This window comes from Heptranchias perlo, chromosome 22 (assembly GCF_035084215.1).
Source record: "Heptranchias perlo isolate sHepPer1 chromosome 22, sHepPer1.hap1, whole genome shotgun sequence".
NCBI lineage: Eukaryota > Metazoa > Chordata > Chondrichthyes > Hexanchiformes > Hexanchidae > Heptranchias > Heptranchias perlo.
In genome coordinates, this window is record NC_090346.1 from 37,454,803 (window position 1) to 37,475,946 (window position 21,144).

Sequence of the window (21,144 nt, forward strand, 5' to 3'; positions counted from 1 at the left end):
TTGGTGATGGAGATGGATTTTGAAATTTCTGACTACAATTGATTTTGTTGTTTAATTACTTTGAATTTATTAATAGAAAATACTGATCTTTCTATTTTTTAAACAAGAGACTCTGGTTGGGGCCTAGCCTTTAGCTAATGTGAATCAAAAGTAAACATCGTTCCAATCTCAGCGTTGGCAGTATTTTTTTTGGAGAATATATTTAATTTTTGTCATATTGCTGTTGCAGCTCTAGACGGTGCAGTCCCTCCCTCTGCCCCCCCCCCCCGCAGCAGCAGTGATCTTACATAGAATTTACAGCACAGAAACAGGCCATCCAGCCCAATGAGCTCAGCCTGTACCAGTGTTTGTGCTCCACACGGGCCTCCTCCCACTCTATTTACTTCATCTCACTCTATCGACATATCCTTCTATTCCTTTCTTCCCCAAGTGTTTATCATAGCATCCCCTTAAATGCACCTATACCATTCACCTGAACTACTCCTTGAGGTAGCGAGTTCCACATTCTAATCACTCTCTGGTGAAGAAGTTTCTCCTGAATTCCCTATTGGATTTATTGGTGACTATATTATATTTATGGTCTCTAATTTTGATCTCCCCACAAGTGGAAACATCTTCTCTACGCCTGCCCTATCAAACCCTTTAATAATCTTAAAGACCTATAACAGGTCACCCCTTGGCCTTCACTTTTCTAGAGAAAAGATCCCCAGCCTGTTCAATCCTTCCTGATGGGTATAAACCTCTCAGTTCTGATATCATCCTTGTAAATCTATTTTTTTTAATGCACCAACTCTGGTGCCTCCCATATCCTTTTTTTTTATAATATGGAGACCACAACTGTGCACAGATTCCCCCAAAAGTTATTGTTGTCTTAAATAGTAACGATGATAAAGAGAGCATCCCAGTGACAGGAGAGGCAGGAGCACAGTTTGCATCCTAGCCTGTGACAGGTGCTGGGTTGCAGTAAAATGCTGGTTGCGGTGGAGGGAGGGAGGGAGGGATGGGGATGGGAGGGAAGGAAGTTGGTTGGTTGCTATCCCGCTTCCCACAATGCAGACAGTCCTTCCTGACGTCAGATCGGCACAGATGACAGCAGCCTGAGCCTGTGGGGCTGGAGATGTAGATCCAAGGGCGCAGGGAGGGACCGCTATTGTTTGCAGAGAGGAGACAACAATTCCCCCACCACCCCCCAACTTTGCACGAAACCCGCCCGCCCCCTCACCTCTCATTTGCACCAGGCAGCTTCCGAGCCCCTGCAAGGGGAGGGGGGGGGAATGCATTAAATCTGCACTGGTGCACTTCCACCCCCTGACTGCTTATTTCCCCATCCCAGATCCCGAGCGCATCGGCGTGTTTGGTTTTCGCCTTCCTTCACCCCCATCCCCCCCCCCCTCCTTCCACGCCCCCGTTGTTTCCGTAGAGATGATGGAGCTGGACGATGGGGTGGCTTACCAGGATGACTGCTCCGTGTCCGTCATGTCCGAGCGGGTCTCCGGCCTCGCCAACAGCATCTACCGCGAGTTCGAGCGGCTCATCCACAAGTACGACGAGGAGGTGGTGAAGGAGCTGATGCCGCTAGTGGTGAACGTGCTGGAGAACCTGGACTCGGTCTTCAACGAGAATCAGGAGCACGAAGTGGAGCTGGAGCTGCTCAGAGAAGACAACGAGCAGCTCCTTACCCAGTACGAGAGAGAGAAATCACTCAGGAAGCAAGCAGAGGAGGTAAGTGAGTAATTGGTAAACATCAAATTATCAATTTTACCCAGCCTCTCATTTATCATCTGTTCATCATCGACTGTATCAATTGAAGTGTGGTAATTTAATGATACTGCGTTTCAGTCTATCGATTTATTTAAATATTGTTTACACTTTATTAATATTTATCTAATTAAAATATTTCAGTTTCCCCCACTAACATTTAAATATTTACCTTTTAAATGTCTGGATGTTCATGTAACATGTTTGTATATGTAGCATTTTTATCATGTCTGAATTGTGTGTGTGTGTGTGTGTTCAGAAGTGTTTGATCTTTGGTTTGTATCAATATCCATGTTGAGCAGTTTAACAACATCAGCCTCGGTGTCGGGATTTTGTTATTGTAGCCCTGGGTTAACCAATTGGAAAATGTCTTCGCCAAGATTGGAAGTTCATTTCATCAACTGAATATAATGATGCTGACATAAAACTCTTTTGCTAGATTATTGGCCAAATCTAAATAAATGTTGCCATTTTAGGCCAGTGTTAGTAATTTGGTGAGACCAATCCTTCTATGTAGAGTTGTGTCGATGTTTCCATCCAGCTAGCCTTTGTAATCGACTTTGCTGTATCTACATCTGATATATATGTTTAGGCAGCTACCTAAATCTGTTTTTGTTTGATGTTTGGCTTCTAACTAGAGGTGCCCAGCTCTGTGACTTGAGCTCAGTGCTGTAGTAGAACTCTGATAAAATGTAGTGGCCAGCCTGCAGTAAAAATAATTGCCACTGTTTTTCTCAGATTTCTGCATTGATCTTGGTGTCTGATCAGTGGTTGTTGAGGTGGCAGTTGAGTCAAATGAGGGTGGGTTCAGTAAGGTGGAAAAAACATAGGGAGCCATGTTGAGTATGCTCCAGATCTTTAGAGTATGGAAGGGTGTGGGCCTTCACTTTAGGATCCATGTTGAATAGATTTAGTCCAGTAGACTTTAGGAATATGTAGGCCTTCAGTTTGGCAGAAACAACCGCAAGGAGCCACAATGAATATATTTAGCCTAATATAATCTGGAAGAATGCAGACTGTTACACTCTCAGTAATGTAGAAACAGTTGTTAAGAAGCCATACTGAATACATTTCAGCTCTTTAGAACCTAAAAACGTCAGCAACATAGAAACAGCCACAGAAACCGTTGTTGAACATGCTGTGCCTGAACCTGGAGAGTTTGAGGCTGTTTCTGGATTCCAAAATGGTGATGAGATCTATTCCCCAGGTCTGATGTTACTCAACTTGATGAGCAGAAAAAATCATCAGGAAACGTAAAAGTAAATAACTTCTGGCTCCCCAATTGCCCTCTGGGTAAATGCACTGCGCGATGTGATACTGAATCTTACGGAGCAGGAAGGTTCGAGGCTTGATCCCCATCTTGTGCTGAGTCAGCTGATCTTGGCTGAAACAGTAGTGCGGGTTATACAGTTGGCTTCAGTGTCCCCAGGCCAAGGAAGGGGAATATTATCTAATTTCCATTCCTGATCACTGTTCAATGACCTCTACTGAAGTTTGGCACTGGGTGAGGATATGATTAGGCTCCAGTTGAGATGCCGCCCCCAATAGAAAGAAAAAAAAGAAAGATAGACTTGCATTTATATAGTGCCTTTCACAACTTCAGGATGTCTCAAAGTACTTTACAGCCAATTAAGTACTTTTTTGATGTGTAGTCGCTGTTGTAATGTAGGAAACGTGGCACCCAATTTGCACACAGCAAGATCCCACTAAATGCAGTATGATAATCACAAAACGAATCACAAAAAGTTAACATGCAGGTACAGCAAACAGTTAGGAAGGCAAATGGTGTGTTAGCCTTTATTGCAGGGGGTTGGGGTGGGGGGCGGTTGGAGTATAAGAGTAAGGAGGTCTTGCTGCAATTGTAAAGTGCTCTGGTGAGACCACACCTGGAGTAGTGTGTACAGTTTTGGTCTCCTTAAGGAAGGATATACTTGCCTTGGGGGTGCAATGAAGGTTCACTAGATTGATTCCTGGGATGAGAAGGTTGTCCTAGGAGGAGAGATTATGTAGAATGGGCCTATATTCTCTGGAATTTAGAAGAATGAGAGCTGATCCCATTGAAACATATTAAATTCTTAGAGGACCTGACAGGGTAGATACCGTGAGGTTGCTTCCCCTGGCTGTAGAGTCTAGAACTAGGGGTCATAGTCTCAGGATAAGGGGTCGGCCATTTAAACTGTGATGAGGAAAAATTTCTTCACTCAGAGGGTCGTGAATCTTTGGAATTCTCTACCCCAGAGGTCAGTGGATACTCAGTTGTTGAGTATATTCAAGATTGAGATCGATAGATTTTTGGATTCTAAGGGAATCAAGGGGTGGGGGATAGGATGGGAAAGTGGAGTTGAGGTAGAAGATCAGCCATGATCTTATTGAATGGCGGATCAAGTTCGAGGGGCCGTATGGGCTACTCCTGTTCCAATAATGACCATTTACTGTACTCTGTTTTAGTGATGTTAGTTGAGGGATAAATATTGGCCGGGACACCGGGGAACACTCCACTGCTCTTCTTCGAAATAGTGCCATGGGATCTTATATGTCCACTGGACAGGGCAGGGGAAGCCTGGGTTTAACATCTCATTTGAAAGATGGCATCTCTGACCGTGCAGCACTCCATCAGTACTGCACTGGTATGTCAGCCTAGATTTTGTGCTGAAGTCTCTGGAGTGGGACTTGAACCCACAGCCTTCTGACTCCGAGGCAAGACTGCTACCCACTGACCCACGATGGCTAAATAGCTTGCCTACAATTACTGTTTTGGGTCACACCGAAAGGATACCCAAGGAAAGGCATTGCAACATGGGTTGTTGCTATTAGGAGAAATGAGGAGGAATCTTTTTTAAAAAGCTGGAAAAATTTGGCCCATCGGTTAATTAGAAACTGCCATGGATAGCAATATCGACTATGGGGTAATTTTCCAAGTGTGGTGATGGGAAACCTTGCATGTGGCCAGTGCATATCGGAAAATTGTGGATGCCCTGCCATGATTTGTCATCCTTTGAGTTCAATGGACAGAAGATAACGCGCAGTGCAGCTGTGACTTTCCAATATGTGGCAGCAGTAGATGAGGTTGCTCGCCGCCAACATGCCCAGAAAATTACCCTCTCCATTCCAGCCCCATGGAATCTGTAGAAACGTGGATCTGCTAGCAGGTAGCCATGGAAGCCATATTGAAATTGTCCCTGGCCTATGGATTCTGGAAGAATTCAGAACATTTAAGCCATCGAGGACTGCAGAAGCATTTCTGTATGGAAATAGAAATTTAGTAGGACTTGAGTTTATCTGACATTTTAGTCTGAGATAACATTTCCTGTAATGCTTTAAGGATATCATATATATTATGTCATAACAATGGCAATAATTTGTTTTCTTTCTGTTTATAGGTATAAATCTTAAGAATCTAAGGGAACTTGATAAATGAAAAGGAAAAGTGGTCAGTAATTTTATTTGGGGTTAAAAATCCTCATTGCAAAATTGCAATTGTCTATATTATATTTTTGTTTCAAAATATCTACTTGAGTTCCCCATGTCACATAGCACTTAACCAACCTGATCCTTATCCTCTGCTTTAAACCTGACCGCTAGGAGCAGCATGAAAGTGGCATGGGTTACTCCCCCTTTGATTTTTTTGTCCCCTCACTTAGGGATTGGGTAAAACATGTTTGGGTTGAATTTCCACTGGGGTTCTCCCGATCGTTTTTCCAGGGTTTGCCGTGGATCTTCCGCCAAAGTTACGGCCTTGATTTGAAGAACACTTGTGTCTGTTCACTGCTTTTGCAGGCAGCCTGGCTGAGGTCTGAAACTGTGGGGAACCAGGAGGGAATAACCACCATCATCGTACCTAGTGTAGCAGGTCTGTGCATTAGCACACTATATGGCCAGACTGTTTAATACAGTATTTAGTACTATTTCTTATGAGAAAACAAAATGATAAATATTAGTACTGTATTAAGTAAGTTTTTTTAGTTTATTAAAAGGTGCAGTTATTTGGAATATGAGATAAGACTGTGTATTGAGATAGATTAGCTGTGAGATCATGTCAGTTGTATATCTTGCTGCAAGGTAGGATGAATGGCCTCCACCAGGAGTGTACAAGTAGCTGGATGTCCAGAAACATTGACCTGCAATGGATTTCAATGAGCTGGTCATAAAAGAAAACTTTTGAGTTACTTAATTTTTAGAGTTTCTGTTCATTCTTACATTTGGTTTGCAAAATCTCAACTAAAGGGATGCGCTGATACACTGCATTTTGAGGGGAGTGGAATCGAAGGAGGCAGCTCAAAAATTACAGAATGAGTTGGACAAAATATATATGTGGTCAGAATAATGTAGATTTAATTTAATGCTGACTAGTGTTAAGTACTGTACATAGATAGGAAAAATGGGTGACACAAGTACTCCATCGAGATGTAGGAGTCTTAATAGATTCTACAATTAACATGTCCAACTTATACAGAGAAGCAATCAACAAAGCCAATAGAACATTGAACTATGTAGCCACAGAAAAATATAAGTCAGAGAAAGTTGCAATCAAACTGTACAACACTGTGGTCAGACTACACCTTGAGCACAGTTTTGGTTGCCAAAAATCAAAGGAGACATTCAAGCGTTGGAGGTGATGCAGAGAAAGGCCAAACGCTGGTCCCTAGTGTCAGAGACTGAGTTATGAGGAAAGATTGGAGAAAGTTGGGGTTTTCAGCCTAGAGAGGAGGCATCTGAGAGTGATCTTATAGTGATATATAAAATTGTTAAAGGAATGGAAAAGGTAAATCTGGATTACAGTAAACTAAATTGTGAGTAGGATAAAGGAGAAACAGGTTCAAACTAGTAAAAGGTAAATTTGAGACTGATATTAGGACGTTCTTCACAAAGAGTGATCAACACTTGGAATTGACTTCCAGGTAAAGTAGTGGAAGTAAAAACCTTGGAAACTTTTAAAAAAAACCAATTAGATACTAAAATGGGGGGGGATATAGGGTCTTTTTCGATTGATAAATTAAGATAGGCTGAATGGCCTTCCTCATCTGTAATTGTTTTATGATCTTGTAATTTTCATCTCTGAAGCTGGGATTAATCCAGCCTGAGTTGATGGGATGAACATTTCCCCTCTTTTGGCTTTAATGGCCCTATAGAAATGTAATTGTTTATAATCAGTTCATAGCAAAAAATGCTAATATTGCAACACAAATTTGCACCATATTGGTAAGGCCAGCAGGATGGCTGAAATGGTGAAATTCACACTGGTGCAGTGAAGAGATGTTCTTCTGAGGTTTGAATTATGGCACGCTGTTGGATCAGAGTAAAGGTAAGTTTATATGTTACTCATGCTGCATTTCTCTGTCAGTGCTTAACTTTGGGCATCAAAACATTTTTGTTCCCTAGCAATGACATCGTTCATCATGATGAGCCCAAAAATTGACCCAAAAGTAAAAGCTTCAGCTGCTTTAAGGGCAGTGAATAGTTCCTAAAAAATATCTTTCTTTTGCTGGAGCACTGGATTATTGTAATGAAGAATGATGCCAGACCTTAAACACATTTACTCTAATTTTGCTTAGCGAACATCACCAAAGACTAATTGCGCATCCCTGGATCACACCCTCTGGGACTCTAGTCGGGCATCGCCTGTGTTATTAACAACAGTTTTATTGAGCATGATCATCTGAGCCCCTAAAAAGAGTCGTAGCAGTTTTGTAGTTAGGCTGGTAAAACTACGCTATGATTAGCAATGAAAGCGGGGGGAGGGTATAAATAGGAAAATAAAATAAATTTTAAAACACTTATTTTTATAAACACATGTAAACACAATGGATGACATAGGAGTGTGGGAGCTATTCCAGTCAGATCAATGAGGTGCATTTTTTAATATCATGTGTACAGCATTAATGAACCGTTCTACATTATTGCTCCATGCTAGATCATGCATTCAGTATTACGTGTCCACACTAGGTCATACATTCTGTACTAGAGCTCTACACCTCTCATATATTTGGTGTTACAGGTTGTATCTCCCTCATATGTCCTGTATCACAGCTTGGCTCCCCTATATGTATCCTGTATTCTGCCAGGTAAGGTACAGCACTAAGCTCTTGGCTCCTCTCGCATATTACAGATTGAATATACCTCAATCATCATATATCACAGCTCAGTTCCTTCTTATGCATCCTGTATTACAGCTTGACTTCCCCTCATGCTCTAGATTCTCTTTCCAGCTGTAGCAGTGTTGGTCTGTGTATTGGATGGGCTCGGATTGTTGCTGGTTTGGGTGGTTATCTCAGTGTGGTAAAATATAAATAGTTGGAGTTGCTGTTCCATAGAATTGAGTCCAACTGAATTAAGTTCTGAAATATTGGTTATGAATTTTGTTGGTACGAAAATTAAACGAACTCTAAACATCGCAGAATTTTATTTGCTAAGATCGGTATGCAAATTAAAGTGTTTTTCTGTTTTCTTAGCATAAGTGGGGCCATCTTTAAAGGTTTATCAGTTAGCTTCAGATGAACTAATGACATGTTCAGATGACCGTAACTGTGCTTCTTAAAGCAAGTAAAATGATCTACAAGTCATAATTCATACTGAAGTATACTTCTGGGGCCTAGCAGTCCTTGTGTGCTTTACAAAAAAAACAGATCTTGTGTGTGCTAAGTGTGTTTAGCTATTTAACAATGGGGGGAATCGCAAACGGAGCCTGATCCTTCCCTCACTATCATTTATAAATGCATGTTTTTCAGTAATTGTACCCACAGCTGCAATCAACTAACTCAACACAGAGCTGGGATTGAACCCAGATCTTCCTGGTTTGTATGGCTGAATATCAAACCATAGTGAATTTACACACCGAAATTTTGGAACTGCATTGTGAATCATTTTATTTTAAAACCAAATTAGACACTTTACCACGTTTACAGCCCAAGATGTACAGTCAATTTCTGCATGATTCCTATAATTTGTATTGTAACCTGCAATAAATTCAGGGTAATAACATGAGAAATTGGAAATGTTTTGCTGGAATTAAAATGACGTAAGAAATTGTGTGTCAGGAGTGCTTTACTATTTCTCTACAAATTACCGATGTGGAAATAAAGTGTGGCAAACAGACTACTCATAACAAGAAAGTTACCTCAGTCATCACAGTCACCTCCTCTTCATCAGTGGGCTGGTGGTCTGTTTATTGAATGAGAGTTCACGGAGGTGATGCCCTTAGAAAACAGAGGGCATGGAAAGATTCTGGGTATGGAAGAGTTGTCTTATGAGGAAAGATTGAACAGGCTGGGTCCATACTCATTGGAGTTTAGAAGAATGAGAGGAGATCTTATTGAAACATACAAGATTCTGAAGGGACTCGATAGGGTAGATGCTGAGAGGATGTTACTCCTCATGGGGGAATCTAAAGCTAGGGGGCATGGTCTCAAGATAAGGTGTCACCCATTTAAGACGGAAATGAGGAGGAATTTCTTCTCCCAGAGGGTATTGAATCTTTGGAATTCTTTACCCCAAAAAGCTGTGGAGGCTGAGTCATTGAATATATTCAAGGCTGAGTTAGACAAATTTTTAATCAGCAAGTGAGTCAAAGGATATGGGGAAAGGGTGGGAAAGTGGAGTTGAGGTAAAAACCGGATCAGCCATGATCTCATCGAATGGTGGAGCAGGCTCGAGGGGCTGAATGGCCTACTCCTGCTCCTATCTCTTATGGTCTTATGGAAAGAATAATAGGGGATGTGTAACATCCTTCTCCCCTCTTTCCCCCCCCCCCCCCCCCCCCAAAAAAAATATTCTGGCTTCATTCCTAGACCAGGGATACCAAGAGGAGTGAGACGGTGGCAGTTTGCTCCTGCAAAACTTGCATGGAGTGAAGCCACAGCTGTGTCTCAACTTGCTCGTTGGAAGAATAAAGGGGCAATTGTAATGTAATCTTGTCTTGTGCAAAAACCAGGAAGGCTGAACTCTATATTCATGTGAGACACGTGCTATCAGAAATTTCATCTTTGTGTTTAAGATGGTTGTTGAATTTTGTTCAGTGTTATGCTCTGTCCTTGTTGATTGGGATGTTGGAGCTCAGTGAGAGCCTGTGTAGCTGTTCATGCAGAAAAGTGGATGATGCAGAAGGAGATATACTGTCTCCTCGGTACCTTAGAAAGTGCATTGTCAGATTTAATTACCCGAGGATCTGTTATGTGTCTTTGTGTTTTGATAAATTGTAACATTGGATTCTGTACACGTAAACGTCAACATGAGGAACCGCCCCCTCTTGAAACTCTGCAAAAGTAGCATTATTGAAAAATATAAATTCAAACATGCAGTCCAAAAACAATTACTGCTGTCACTATTGGTAACCGTATAGGCTGTTCTGTTCTAAGCTATCAGCAAGATTGCTCCCCTTTCCCCCAGTGGGATGACTGTACCCTTTTGAAGGAGGCTGCATTGATGTGAATCCAGTTTTTGGACTGTTATGGTGTTATAAGCTGAAGCTGTTCACTTTATGAAACAGGATCCTTTCTGAAACCAATCTTATAAAAGTCTTTGAGGGTTGCACTGGCATATCTGTACCCAAATCAAGTGATAAATAGAGTTTTAGTTTACTCAAAACATTTTCCAAATTTAAAAAGTGTTCCGTTGTTCTTTGCATTGGTGTAATTCACGTTTAGAATAATCAGCTATAGAAATGTACAGCTGATTGGTTCTTAACCTTTCTTCCCCGTGGGAATGTGGCTGATATCCAGTGGCCATCTTTTTGTGATTACCCCATGGAGATCAGTATCTTACTTTGTTGCCAATTCCACAAATCTACATCATAAGACTCTGTGGAACTGAATTTCAGAGCTGCAACAGGCTGCGTCATCATGCTGTGTAATTTTTGTTTTTTTTTAAATAATCTTCATTTATGTTTTATGTGGTACATGGGTGGGAAAAAATGGAGGATAAAACTTTTCCAGCCACATACACTGGAGCCCCGTCGCACACCAACAGTTAGTTTGGACAATTAATAAACACAGTAGCTAACTTGAGTGAACTGTCCCTTGTGGGGCACCGGCCTCACACATTGTTTCATATCAAAACTTAAAACACCCAATAAAACAGTTGTCACTTATACAGGTCAAAGAATATGTCACTTTTTTTATTCATTCATGGGATGTGGGCGTCGCTGGCAAGGCCAGCATTTATTACCCATCCCTAATTGCCCTTGAGAAGGTGGTGATGAACTGCTGCAGTCCGTGTGGTGAAGGTTCTCCCACAGTGCTGTTAGGTAGGGAGTTCCTGTAGTGAGGGAGGATTTTGACTCAGCGATGATGAAGGATGGCGTGGAAGAATGACGATGGTGTATCTTACAAATTCTGTCTGTTATGAGGAAAGATTATCACTTGCAGAGTGCCAAGGGGCAATTTTAACCTAACCCGCACATTGGGAAACTGACTGGATCGGGTGCAGCACTAGTTTTACACTCCGCCCGATATTATTCTCACTGAAGTCAACGCAGAGTAATATTGGGTGAGGTGTAAAACCGACGTTCCACCCGATCCTATGGGTTTCCCACCTGGCGAGTTGCATCGAAACTACAGCACAGAAACAGGCCATTCAGCCCAACTGGTCTATGCCAGTGTTTATGCTCCACACAAGCCTCCTCCCTCACTACTTCATCTAACCCTATCAGCATATCCTTCTATTACCTTTTCCCTCGTGCTTATCTAGCTTCCCCTTAAATGCATCTATGCTATTTGCCTTGATTATTCCTTGTGGTAGCACGTTCCACATTCTTACTATTCTTTGTGTAAAGAAGTTTCTTTTGAATTCCTTATTGGATTTATTAGCAACTATTTTATATTTATGACCTCTAACTTTGGCTTCCCTCACAAGTGGAAACATTTTCTCTACCCTAACAAACCCTTTCATTATCTTAAAGACCTCTATCCGGTCACCTCGCAGCCTTATCTTTTCTAGAGAAAAGAGCCCCAGCCTGTTCAGCCTTTCCTGATAAGTACATCCTCTCAGTTCTGGTATCGTCCTTGTGAATCTTTTTTGCACCCTCTCCAGTGCCTCTACATCCTTTCTATAATGTGGAGACCAGAACTGTGCACAGTACTCCAAGTGTGGTCAAACCAAGGTTCTATACAAGTTAAGTTAAAATTATCCCCCTCATTCAGAGTGCCTTTTAGTTCTGGCAGTGGGAAGTGGACTCTCAATGAGTTCAGAGAGCCCAGTAGCTCTAGTAGTTCCCCGATTTTCTGTAGTGTCACTATGTGGAGCGTCTTATCAGGGGACCCTGGTGTGTACGACAAAGCACACTATATTTGATAGTCTTTGCGCTGGTAAGAAGGCAAAGTGGTACATTTGATGTTTTTTGAGACTTATAAAAGTTTTTACATATTCAGGTAGACTGTAATTTGAAAGTTTTATATTTCAGTATAAATATTTAATAACTTGTTGATTAGATGCTTGAGATGTACCTTTATAGCTCTGACTAATGGTTCTTATTGAGAAAGGTGGCTGTATGTAACTGGAAAATCATTTTGAAATCAGAACGGTTGTCAATATGAAGGGTGTACGTGAAATGGATTCGCTAAAGAATCTGGAAACAGTTTGCGTTATTGCAGCTTTAATCTGGAGGCTCTCATTCCTACATTATTGGCACATAAAATTACAGCTACTGGCAATCTCAAATATTAATTGAAGGTGTTATGCGCTGTAACCCCATAACAAAACGAAGAAAAAAGGCCCTTCAATGTGGCGTAGTTCAGTGGAACTCTGGTGTATTGGGACACAGATTTGATCCCCTTCCCTCACCCCCCAAACAATTCACTCAGATCTTGATATCAGAGATATCACTGTGGGGAGTTACTGAATGGATGAGAGATGAAATCAGGTTGCCATTCACAAGGAGGAAGGGAAAATTGGTCAGTCACCCCTGGATTGTTCTCGTGTACCTAACAGCATCAGTGGAGGCCTCAGACTAGGCATCAAAAAGTTTGTTGCATATTACAGATCCAATGTCAGGACCATGGAAAGCTAGTGTAAAAGTGGGAAATGGTGAAGAAGTTCGAGCCTTTCAGACAGAGCAGTAGTGGTCATTCACTGCGACCTCTACCTGTGTAAGAGTTAGATCCTCTAGATCAGGGCTGCATATAGCATAAAGTACTAATGTCATTAAGGAGTTCAGATAATATCAGCAATGAAAACAAACCTGGCTTATCATAGTCATCAGAATCTTAAAATCAGATTACAATCAAAATTACTTCCATATGTCCATTAAAAAAATTATATGAGAGAATCTCCCATGGCATTGCTCACATACCTTGGGGTCTGGAGCATGGTTGTCATGTTTAGCCCTAACTTGGTCTGTGCCTTTAAGGCTACTGTAAAGTATTCCCTGTGGGAATCTGGGTAATTGTAGTGGGTCATAAATTGCTGTGGCCAATTAGAGGCCAGTAAATTGCTTGTAAATGTCAGGCTCCACGTCAGAGAAACCTGGGATGAAATGACTTCCGTTCTTTTTTTTTAGGTTCTTTTGCATCTATAACACAGTGCGATGTCAGGAATATGATAGACACGTGCTAGATGCGGGACTTTTTTGGTGTACTAGCGAATTTCCTGTAATGCCCTCACACTAAGTGAGAGGATGTACTAATTTTTAAGTTAGCATTTTACCAGGTAAAATAGAATATACACTATGAACCTTTAAGGTTAGAGGTATAACTGTTGTGGATTCTTGAAAAGAATGCTGGGTCCAGTTACAGGTCAGGCTGCTGACTTGGATTGTCAGGTCAATTAAGTTGGGAGAATTTGATTTTCTGAGTTCATGTTACTGGCAGGGAGCCTCATTTGTTGGCTGCCTATGATTTTCTGTCCATTAAATTTAATTAAACAGAAATTGTGGCATCGTGTGATTTCCTGATATGTACGGCTGCCAGTGGGGCTCCTCACTGGTAACATATATTTGGAAACGTGACCCTGCTATACCATCTGAAACACAAAGTATTATTCTGTCAAAACGTAGGTGCATGCCCCTTTAAGGCTAAAATGTCTAATTGATGATAAGTAAACATTAATTGAGATCATTCATGCCATGGCAGATATTGATGGCTAAGTTACCCCATGCAGATAAGAGCAAAAAGTATATATGACACAAAGATCTGTGCAGATGTCAAACCCTTGAGGACAAAAACGTTTACAATCTGAACATGGTGGGGAGTATAAAGGCCATGGAAAAGGTTCAGAGAAGGGCCACTGAGTTAATACCTTGTTGAAAAATGCTTAGATACCATAATAGGCTCAGGGTCTTTTTCCTCTAGAAAAGCGTAGACTTCGGGGAGACTTGATTGAAGTATTTAAAATGATGAAGGGACTATGCTGCTTATATATGGACAGATGATTTAAATTAGATAAGTTGGGGACAACAAGCAGCATGCGTGCAAGTTACATAAGCATAGAACTAGGTTAGATGTCAGGAGATTTTTCTATTCTCAGAGGGTCATTGACCTTTGGAATAGGTTGCTGGCTCATGCAGTGGGTGCAGATTTGCTGCAAACCTTCAAAAGGGAGCTGGACGAGTTTCTGCAGGAGGCTGTTATCGCTTTGTACAAAAGAGAGGTGGAATGTTGGGTGATGTACCTCATGGTCATTGTTCTCTCCTGGAACTCGTTTTTGATCGCCTTTGGGGTCGGAGAGGAATTTCCCTGAATTGGGCTGGGGTTTATTTAATCAGGTTTTCTGCCTCTCCCAGGAAATTTCCTGGCTGCTGGTGGGTCGAGAAAATTGGGGCTGAGTTTCCTGGTTGCAACATGGCTGAAAGGGACAGACTCGATGGACTAGCTAGTCTTTTTCTGTCGCAATTTTTCATAATGTAAAAAGGCCATGATATTCATCTCTCTAATTTTGCATTTCCTCGGATTCTTCACAACTGACTACTGTGACACAAGCAAAGTACAGGTAAAATTTCCAAGTAGCCCATTTCTTTTTTTATTCGTTCACGAGATGTGGGCATTGCTGGCGAGGCCAGCATTTATTGCCCATCCCTAATTGCCCTCGAGAAGGTGGTGGTGAGCCGCCTTCTTGAACCGCTGCAGTCCGTGTGGTGACGGTTCTCCCACAGTGCTGTTAGGAAGGGAGTTCCAGGATTTTGACCCAGCGACAATGAAGGAACGGCGATATATTTTCAAGTCGGGATGGTGTGTGACTTGGAGGGGAACGTGCAGGTGGTGTTGTTCCCATGTGCTTGCTGCTCTTGTCCTTCTAGGTGGTAGAGGTCGCGGGTTTGGGAGGTGCTGTCGAAGAAGCCTTGGCGAGTTGCTGCAGTGCATCCTGTGGATGGTGCACACTGCAGCCACAGTGCGCCGGTGGTGAAGGGAGTGAATGTTTAGGGTGGTGGATGGGGTGCCAATCAAGCGGGCTGCTTTATCTTGGATGGTGTCGAGCTTCTTGGGTGTTGTTGGAGCTGCACTCATCCAAGCAAGTGGAGAGTATTCCATCACACTCCTGACTTGTGCCTTGTAGATGGTGGAAAGGCTTTGGGGAGTCAGGAGGTGAGTCACTTGCCGCAGAATACCCAGCCTCTGACCTGCTCTCGTAGCCACAGTATTTATATGGCTGGTCCAGTTAAGTTTCTGGTCAATGGTGACCCCCAGGATGTTGATGGTGGGGGATTCGGCGATGGTAATGCCGTTGAATGTCAAGGGGAGGTGGTTAGACTCTCTCTTGTTGGAGATGGTCATTGCCTGGCACTTATCTGGTGCGAATGTTACTTGCCACTTATGAGCCCAAGCCTGGATGTTGTCCAGGTCTTGCTGCATGCGGGCTCGGACTGCTTCATTATTTGAGGGGTTGCGAATGGAACTGAACACTGTGCAGTCATCAGCGAACATCCCCATTTCTGACCTTATGATGGAGGGAAGGTCATTGATGAAGCAGCTGAAGATGGTTGGGCCCAGGACACTGCCTTGAGGAACTCCTGCAGCACTGTCCTGGGGCTGAGATGATTGGCCTCCAACAACCACTACCATCTTCCTTTGTGTTAGGTATGACTCCAGCCACTGGAGAGTTTTCCCGCTGATTCCCATTGACTTCAATTTTACTAGGGCTCCTTGATGCCACACTCTGTCAAATGCTGCCTTGATGTCAAGGGCAGTCACTCTCACCTCACCTCCTGGAATTCAGCTCTTTTGTCCATGTTTGGACCAAGGCTGTAATGAGGTCTGGTGCCGAGTGGTCCTGGCGGAACCCAAACTGAGCATCGGTGAGCAGGTTATTGGTGAGTAAGTGCCGCTTGATAGCACTGTCGACGACACCTTCCATCACTTTGCTGATGATTGAGAGTAGACTGATGGGGCGGTAATTGGCCGGATTGGATTTGTCCTGCTTTTTATGGACAGGACATACCTGGGCAATTTTCCACATTGTCGGGTAGATGCCAGTGTTGTAGCTGTACTGGAACAGCTTGGCTAGAGGCGCAGCTAGTTCTGGAGCACAAGTCTTCAGCACTACAGCTGGGATGTTGTCGGGGCCCATAGCCTTTGCTGTATCCAGTGCACTTAGCCGTTTCTTGATATCACGTGGAGTGAATCGAATTGGCCGAAGACTGGCTTCCGTGATGGTGGGGATATCGGGAGGAGGCCGAGATGGATCATCCACTCGGCACTTCTGGCTGAAGATGGTTGCAAACGCTTCATGCTTGTCTTTTGCACTCACGTGCTGGACTCCACCATCATTGAGGATGGGGATGTTTGCAGAGCCTCCTCCTCCCGTTAGTTGTTTAATTGTCCACCACCATTCACGACCGGATGTGGCAGGACTGCAGAGCTTTGATCTGATCCGTTGGTTGTGGAATCGCTTAGCTCTGTCCATAGCATGTTGCTTCCGCTGTTTAGCCTGCATGTAGTCCTGAGTTGTAGCTTCACCAGGTTGGCACCTCATTTTTAGGTACGCCTGGTGCTGCTCCTGGCATGCTCTTCTGCACTCCTCATTGAACCAGGGTTGATCCCCTGGCTTGTTGGTAATGGTAGAGTGAGGAATATGCCAGGCCATGAGGTTACAGATTGTGCTGGAATACAATTCTGCTGCTGCTGGCCCACAGCGCCTCATGGATGCCCAGTTTTGAGCTGCTAGATCTGTTCTGAATCTATCCCATTTAGCACGGTGGTAGTGCCACACAACACGTTGGATGGTGTCCTCAGTGCGAAGACGGGACTTCATCTCCACGAGGACTGTGTGGTGGTCACTCCTACCAATACTGTCATGGATAGATGCATTTGCGACAGGTAGATTGGTGAGGACGAGGTCAAGTAAGTTTTTCCCTCGTGTTGGTTCGCTCACCACCTGCCGCAGGCCCAGTCTAGCAGCTATGTCCTTCAGGACTCGGCCAGCTCGGTCAGTAGTGGTGCTACCGAGCCACTCTTGGTGATGGACATTGAAGTCCCCCACCCAGAGTACATTTTGTGCCCTTGCTACCCTCAGTGCTTCCTCCAAGTGGTGTTCAACATGGAGGAGGACTGAAGGTGGTAATCAGCAGGAGGTTTCCTTGCCCATGTTTGACCTGATGCCATGAGATTTCATGGGGTCCAGAGTCAATGTTGAGGACTCCCAGGGCCACTCCCTCATGACTGTATATCACTGTACCGCCACCTCTGGTGGGTCTGTCCTGCCAGTGGGACAGGACATACCCAGGGATGGTGATGGAAGAGTCTGGGACGTTGGCTGAAAGGTATGATTCTGTGAGAATGGCTATGTCAGGCTGTTGCTTGACTAGTCTGTGGGACAGCTCTCCCAATTTTGGCACAAGTCCCCAGATGTTAGTAAGGAGGACCTTGCAGGGTCGACTGGGCTTGGTTTGCCGTTGTCGTGTCCGGTGCCTAGTGGTCCGTCCGGTTTTATTCTTATTATGATTTTTTGTAGCGAGATTTTACAACTGAGTGGCTTGCTCGGCCATTTCAGAGGGCAATTAAGAATCAACCACATTGCTGTGGGTCTGGAGTCACATATAGGCCAGACTGGGTAAGGACGGCAAGTTTCCTTCCCTAAAGGACATTAGTGAACCAGATGGGTTTTTACGACAATCCAGTAGTTTCATGGCCATCATTACTAATACTAGTATTTTAATTCCAGATTTTTATTTTAATTAATTGAATTTAAATTCGCCAGCTGCCGTGGCGGGATTTGAACTCATGACTCTGGATTTTAGTCCCAGCCTCTGGATTACTAGTCCAGTAACATAACCACTATGCTACCGCACCCTGTTACTTAAAGATAATTGAGCAAATATTGGGAGAACATAATGCAATTTTAATCTTTTGTATTCCAATGTTGGTTTTCCTATGTTCAAAACAGGACTAGTGTCACTGTCTTCCTTTCCTTGCTGGAATCCCAAAAGTGACCATTACTGAAGTACACATGTTGGCAGGTTATTCAAATGGGTGGAGGATCCACCACTGCCAAGTCTGATACTTTTCTCCCCTGATGTTACGGAGTGCATTTCCTGTGGCACCACTGGATTGTAATCTGGAGCGAGGGCCTTACTGTTTTTTTGCCCTGCTTAACCATTGGCTGCTGAGGCGTCAGCCTGGCCGAGGTCGTAAACCGAGCACTGAACCTGGGACTTTTTGGTTTGTTCTGCTCAGCAATTCCTTGGATAAACAAACTCACTGAGCCTTTCGGAGACCCCTTACAGAGTGCCTATGATTATATGATGTGTAACATTCAATCCACTTCACAACCAGATATGCATCTAGCTGCATTTTAATTTAATAGGTCAATGTTAATTTAATTGACATAGCAAATATTAACCAACTTTAGGGGAATTTGTTTCAAAAATCATTTATGTAGATTTCATTATTTCTCCAGTTAAAACGCCAATCAGAGTTTAAAATGTTATTGTAAGTTAATGTTTGATATTAAGTTTTAATATTTGTATTGGAGTTGAACCCAAAGTGGATGAAAAACAGTAATTGTAACTCCGAGCATATGGGACTGCAGTTGAAGTATAACATAATAGTAATAGTGATTGTGAAGTAATTGCCAAAAATTTATTGAGTGATAAACTGCAGCCGATTATGAGAAAATTACATAATACCACAGTCTTCATTCCAGATGGCTCTTCCAGATAGCTCTTTGGGTGAATACACTACATAGTGTGGTACTGAACCAATGACAGACCATTTTAAGAAATAAAATTCTACTGCTCATCTAAATTAAATAATTGCATGATACAATTTTAAAAAAAATATTTATTTTTCAATTTTTTCCTCATTATTTCAGACTTTAATTTCAAATTGTCGATTTTAAAATAAACCCACTGATCCAAGCAGTGTAATGGTCAATACATTTGTGACCGATGCATTGCACCAATGAATTGCAAGACATGGGTTTGTGACTATGGTTACCCAGATGACTGGTTCCTGACCTATTGGAGGAGGCTTTTTTGCCACAGGAATAGAGGTAGGCGAGCCACCTTGGGCCACTCTTGTGCCTTTTCTTGGCACAAATGCAAGGGTGGCATTAGCAGAGAGGCCTGACGCAGAGAAATCTGCAAGGAAATGCAACTTTTACGTGTAACAGATTTTGAACCTAGGGATGGAGGAAATGGAAGAGAGAAGAGTGATAAACAGGGAAAATTCAATAAATAACCAGGTGTTTTGCATTTCCTCAAGTCACAAGAAATCAAATGATGTTGTTTTTATCCCTGGAATTACATCGTCAGATACTAGCACATAACCGCTTAACTGCGTTTTTCTGAAATTCCACTCTGTTATTTCAGCAGAGACATTAATCCATTTATTTTTGTTGATGGCGTTCAAACTGTGGGAGTGGGGGGATGGGGGCAGGATTTCCACTTCTGATCACTATCCCATGACGCCTGCTGGATATGCACATGCCAGCGCTGGGTGAGGACATCAGGTGCACCCCACGGTTGCCAACATTCACTGTAAAGATGTCCATTTGAATAGTGCTTGAAGCTGATTGACTGGCATCCAGAACAGATGCAAATGGAAAATTTCCAGGTAGCCAAGTTACAGGTACGCCCAGATTGTTTTTACAGACAACAGTACCTTGAAGCTTGAAGCATGTGGAACTTGGTTAATGATCAAGAAATACGATATTTTGCAGAGAGTGTATTGAAATTGGCAGCAATGTTGCACTGCAGGGGCCTGACTGTTCTCTGATGACTTGAGAGGCAGTACTGGAAAATCACGAGATGGAAGAAGGTTTGCTGAGTCCTCTTTTATGGAGGTGCCTAGTAAATTAATCACCTCCTGTTCTAATTTGTCTACATACTCTTGTGTATCTGGAAAAATGTCAATAGGATATGATCAGTGCGAATAATTAGAATAATGATGTTTTAGAGGGAAAGCTAGTGAAATTAAACTTTAATGATCCGCAGTTGAAGGGCAGTGACTAGTTATATTAAAACCAGCTGTACTTCTGGCTGAACTGTACCCAAGGGGATGTGGAAAATATAACGTGGCAGATCTCAGCAGCACACTATCCAATTTGTTTCATTATTAGAGATAGCTGTGCTACTTTAAAAGGACACACCTCCTCCCCCACCAAAAATGCAGTAGGCGGAACGCTCCAAGGCCCCGGGTTTGGGTGAGCCTCGCACACACTAAAAATCCAAAGGTGCTTTGTCTGCAATTTTCCATCTGTGACATTAATGGTCAGAAAACGACAAAGAATCTGATAAACTGCACTTCTACGTGTGAGACCCCACTGGTGGTGCGGGACCTCAGATAGTTCCACCCAATTGTTTCCAAACAAATAGCTTAAAAGAACAAAGCAAAACAATACAACAAAACATTTGTGACCCGCATGCATTCTGAGGATGTTGTTCCTTCTTGACTAGGAATTCGATGATAAAGATAAAGCTAGGGGTTACTTTACATGGGTGCACTGTCATGGAATGGTGGTGCATTACAGTCCCCTCCCTTATTGGCTAAGATGTGAAGTTTCCATGCCACGAATGGTGGGGGAAGGGAGGGACAGATAAAAAAATCTAAATTCATTCTGTGCATCAAGCATTGCCAATTTTATTTTTTATTGTTTCAGATAACCATAGAACTGTGGACATTTACAACACAGAAACAGGTCATTCGGCCTCTCGTGTCTCTGCCAGCTCTTTCCTAGAGCAGTCCAAAACTAATCCTGCTGCCCTAATCTCTCCCCATAGACCTGTACCTTCCTTTGCTTCAAATATTTATCCAACTTTCCTTTAAAAGATGCTTCAGCCACTTCATTTGGCAAACCATTCCATTATCCAACAGCCCTCTCCATAAAGAATTTTTCCCTAATCTCCTCACTTTCTTAGTGACCATTTTAAATTGGTGTCCCCTGAAAACTGACTCCCCAGAGGCAGTAGTCTTTACCTATTCACTGTATCAAAACTCTTCATAATTTCAAAAACCTCAATTAAAT

The 21,144-nt window shown here is 42.8% G+C and overlaps 1 protein-coding gene across 9 annotated transcripts in view; it reads left to right on the plus strand.

The window, feature by feature from the left end:
* The first annotated feature begins 1,101 nt into the window (after positions 1–1,101).
* Positions 1,102–21,144, plus strand: part of mapk8ip3 (mitogen-activated protein kinase 8 interacting protein 3) — a 175,697-nt gene continuing 155,654 nt past the window's right edge. For all 9 annotated transcript variants that reach the window (XM_068003295.1, XM_068003299.1, XM_068003300.1 and 6 more), the window contains exon 1: positions 1,102–1,722. In XM_068003295.1, coding sequence (XP_067859396.1) covers positions 1,423–1,722 — 300 coding nt within the window. In that variant the 5' untranslated portion in view covers positions 1,102–1,422. The remainder of the gene's footprint in view (positions 1,723–21,144) is intronic.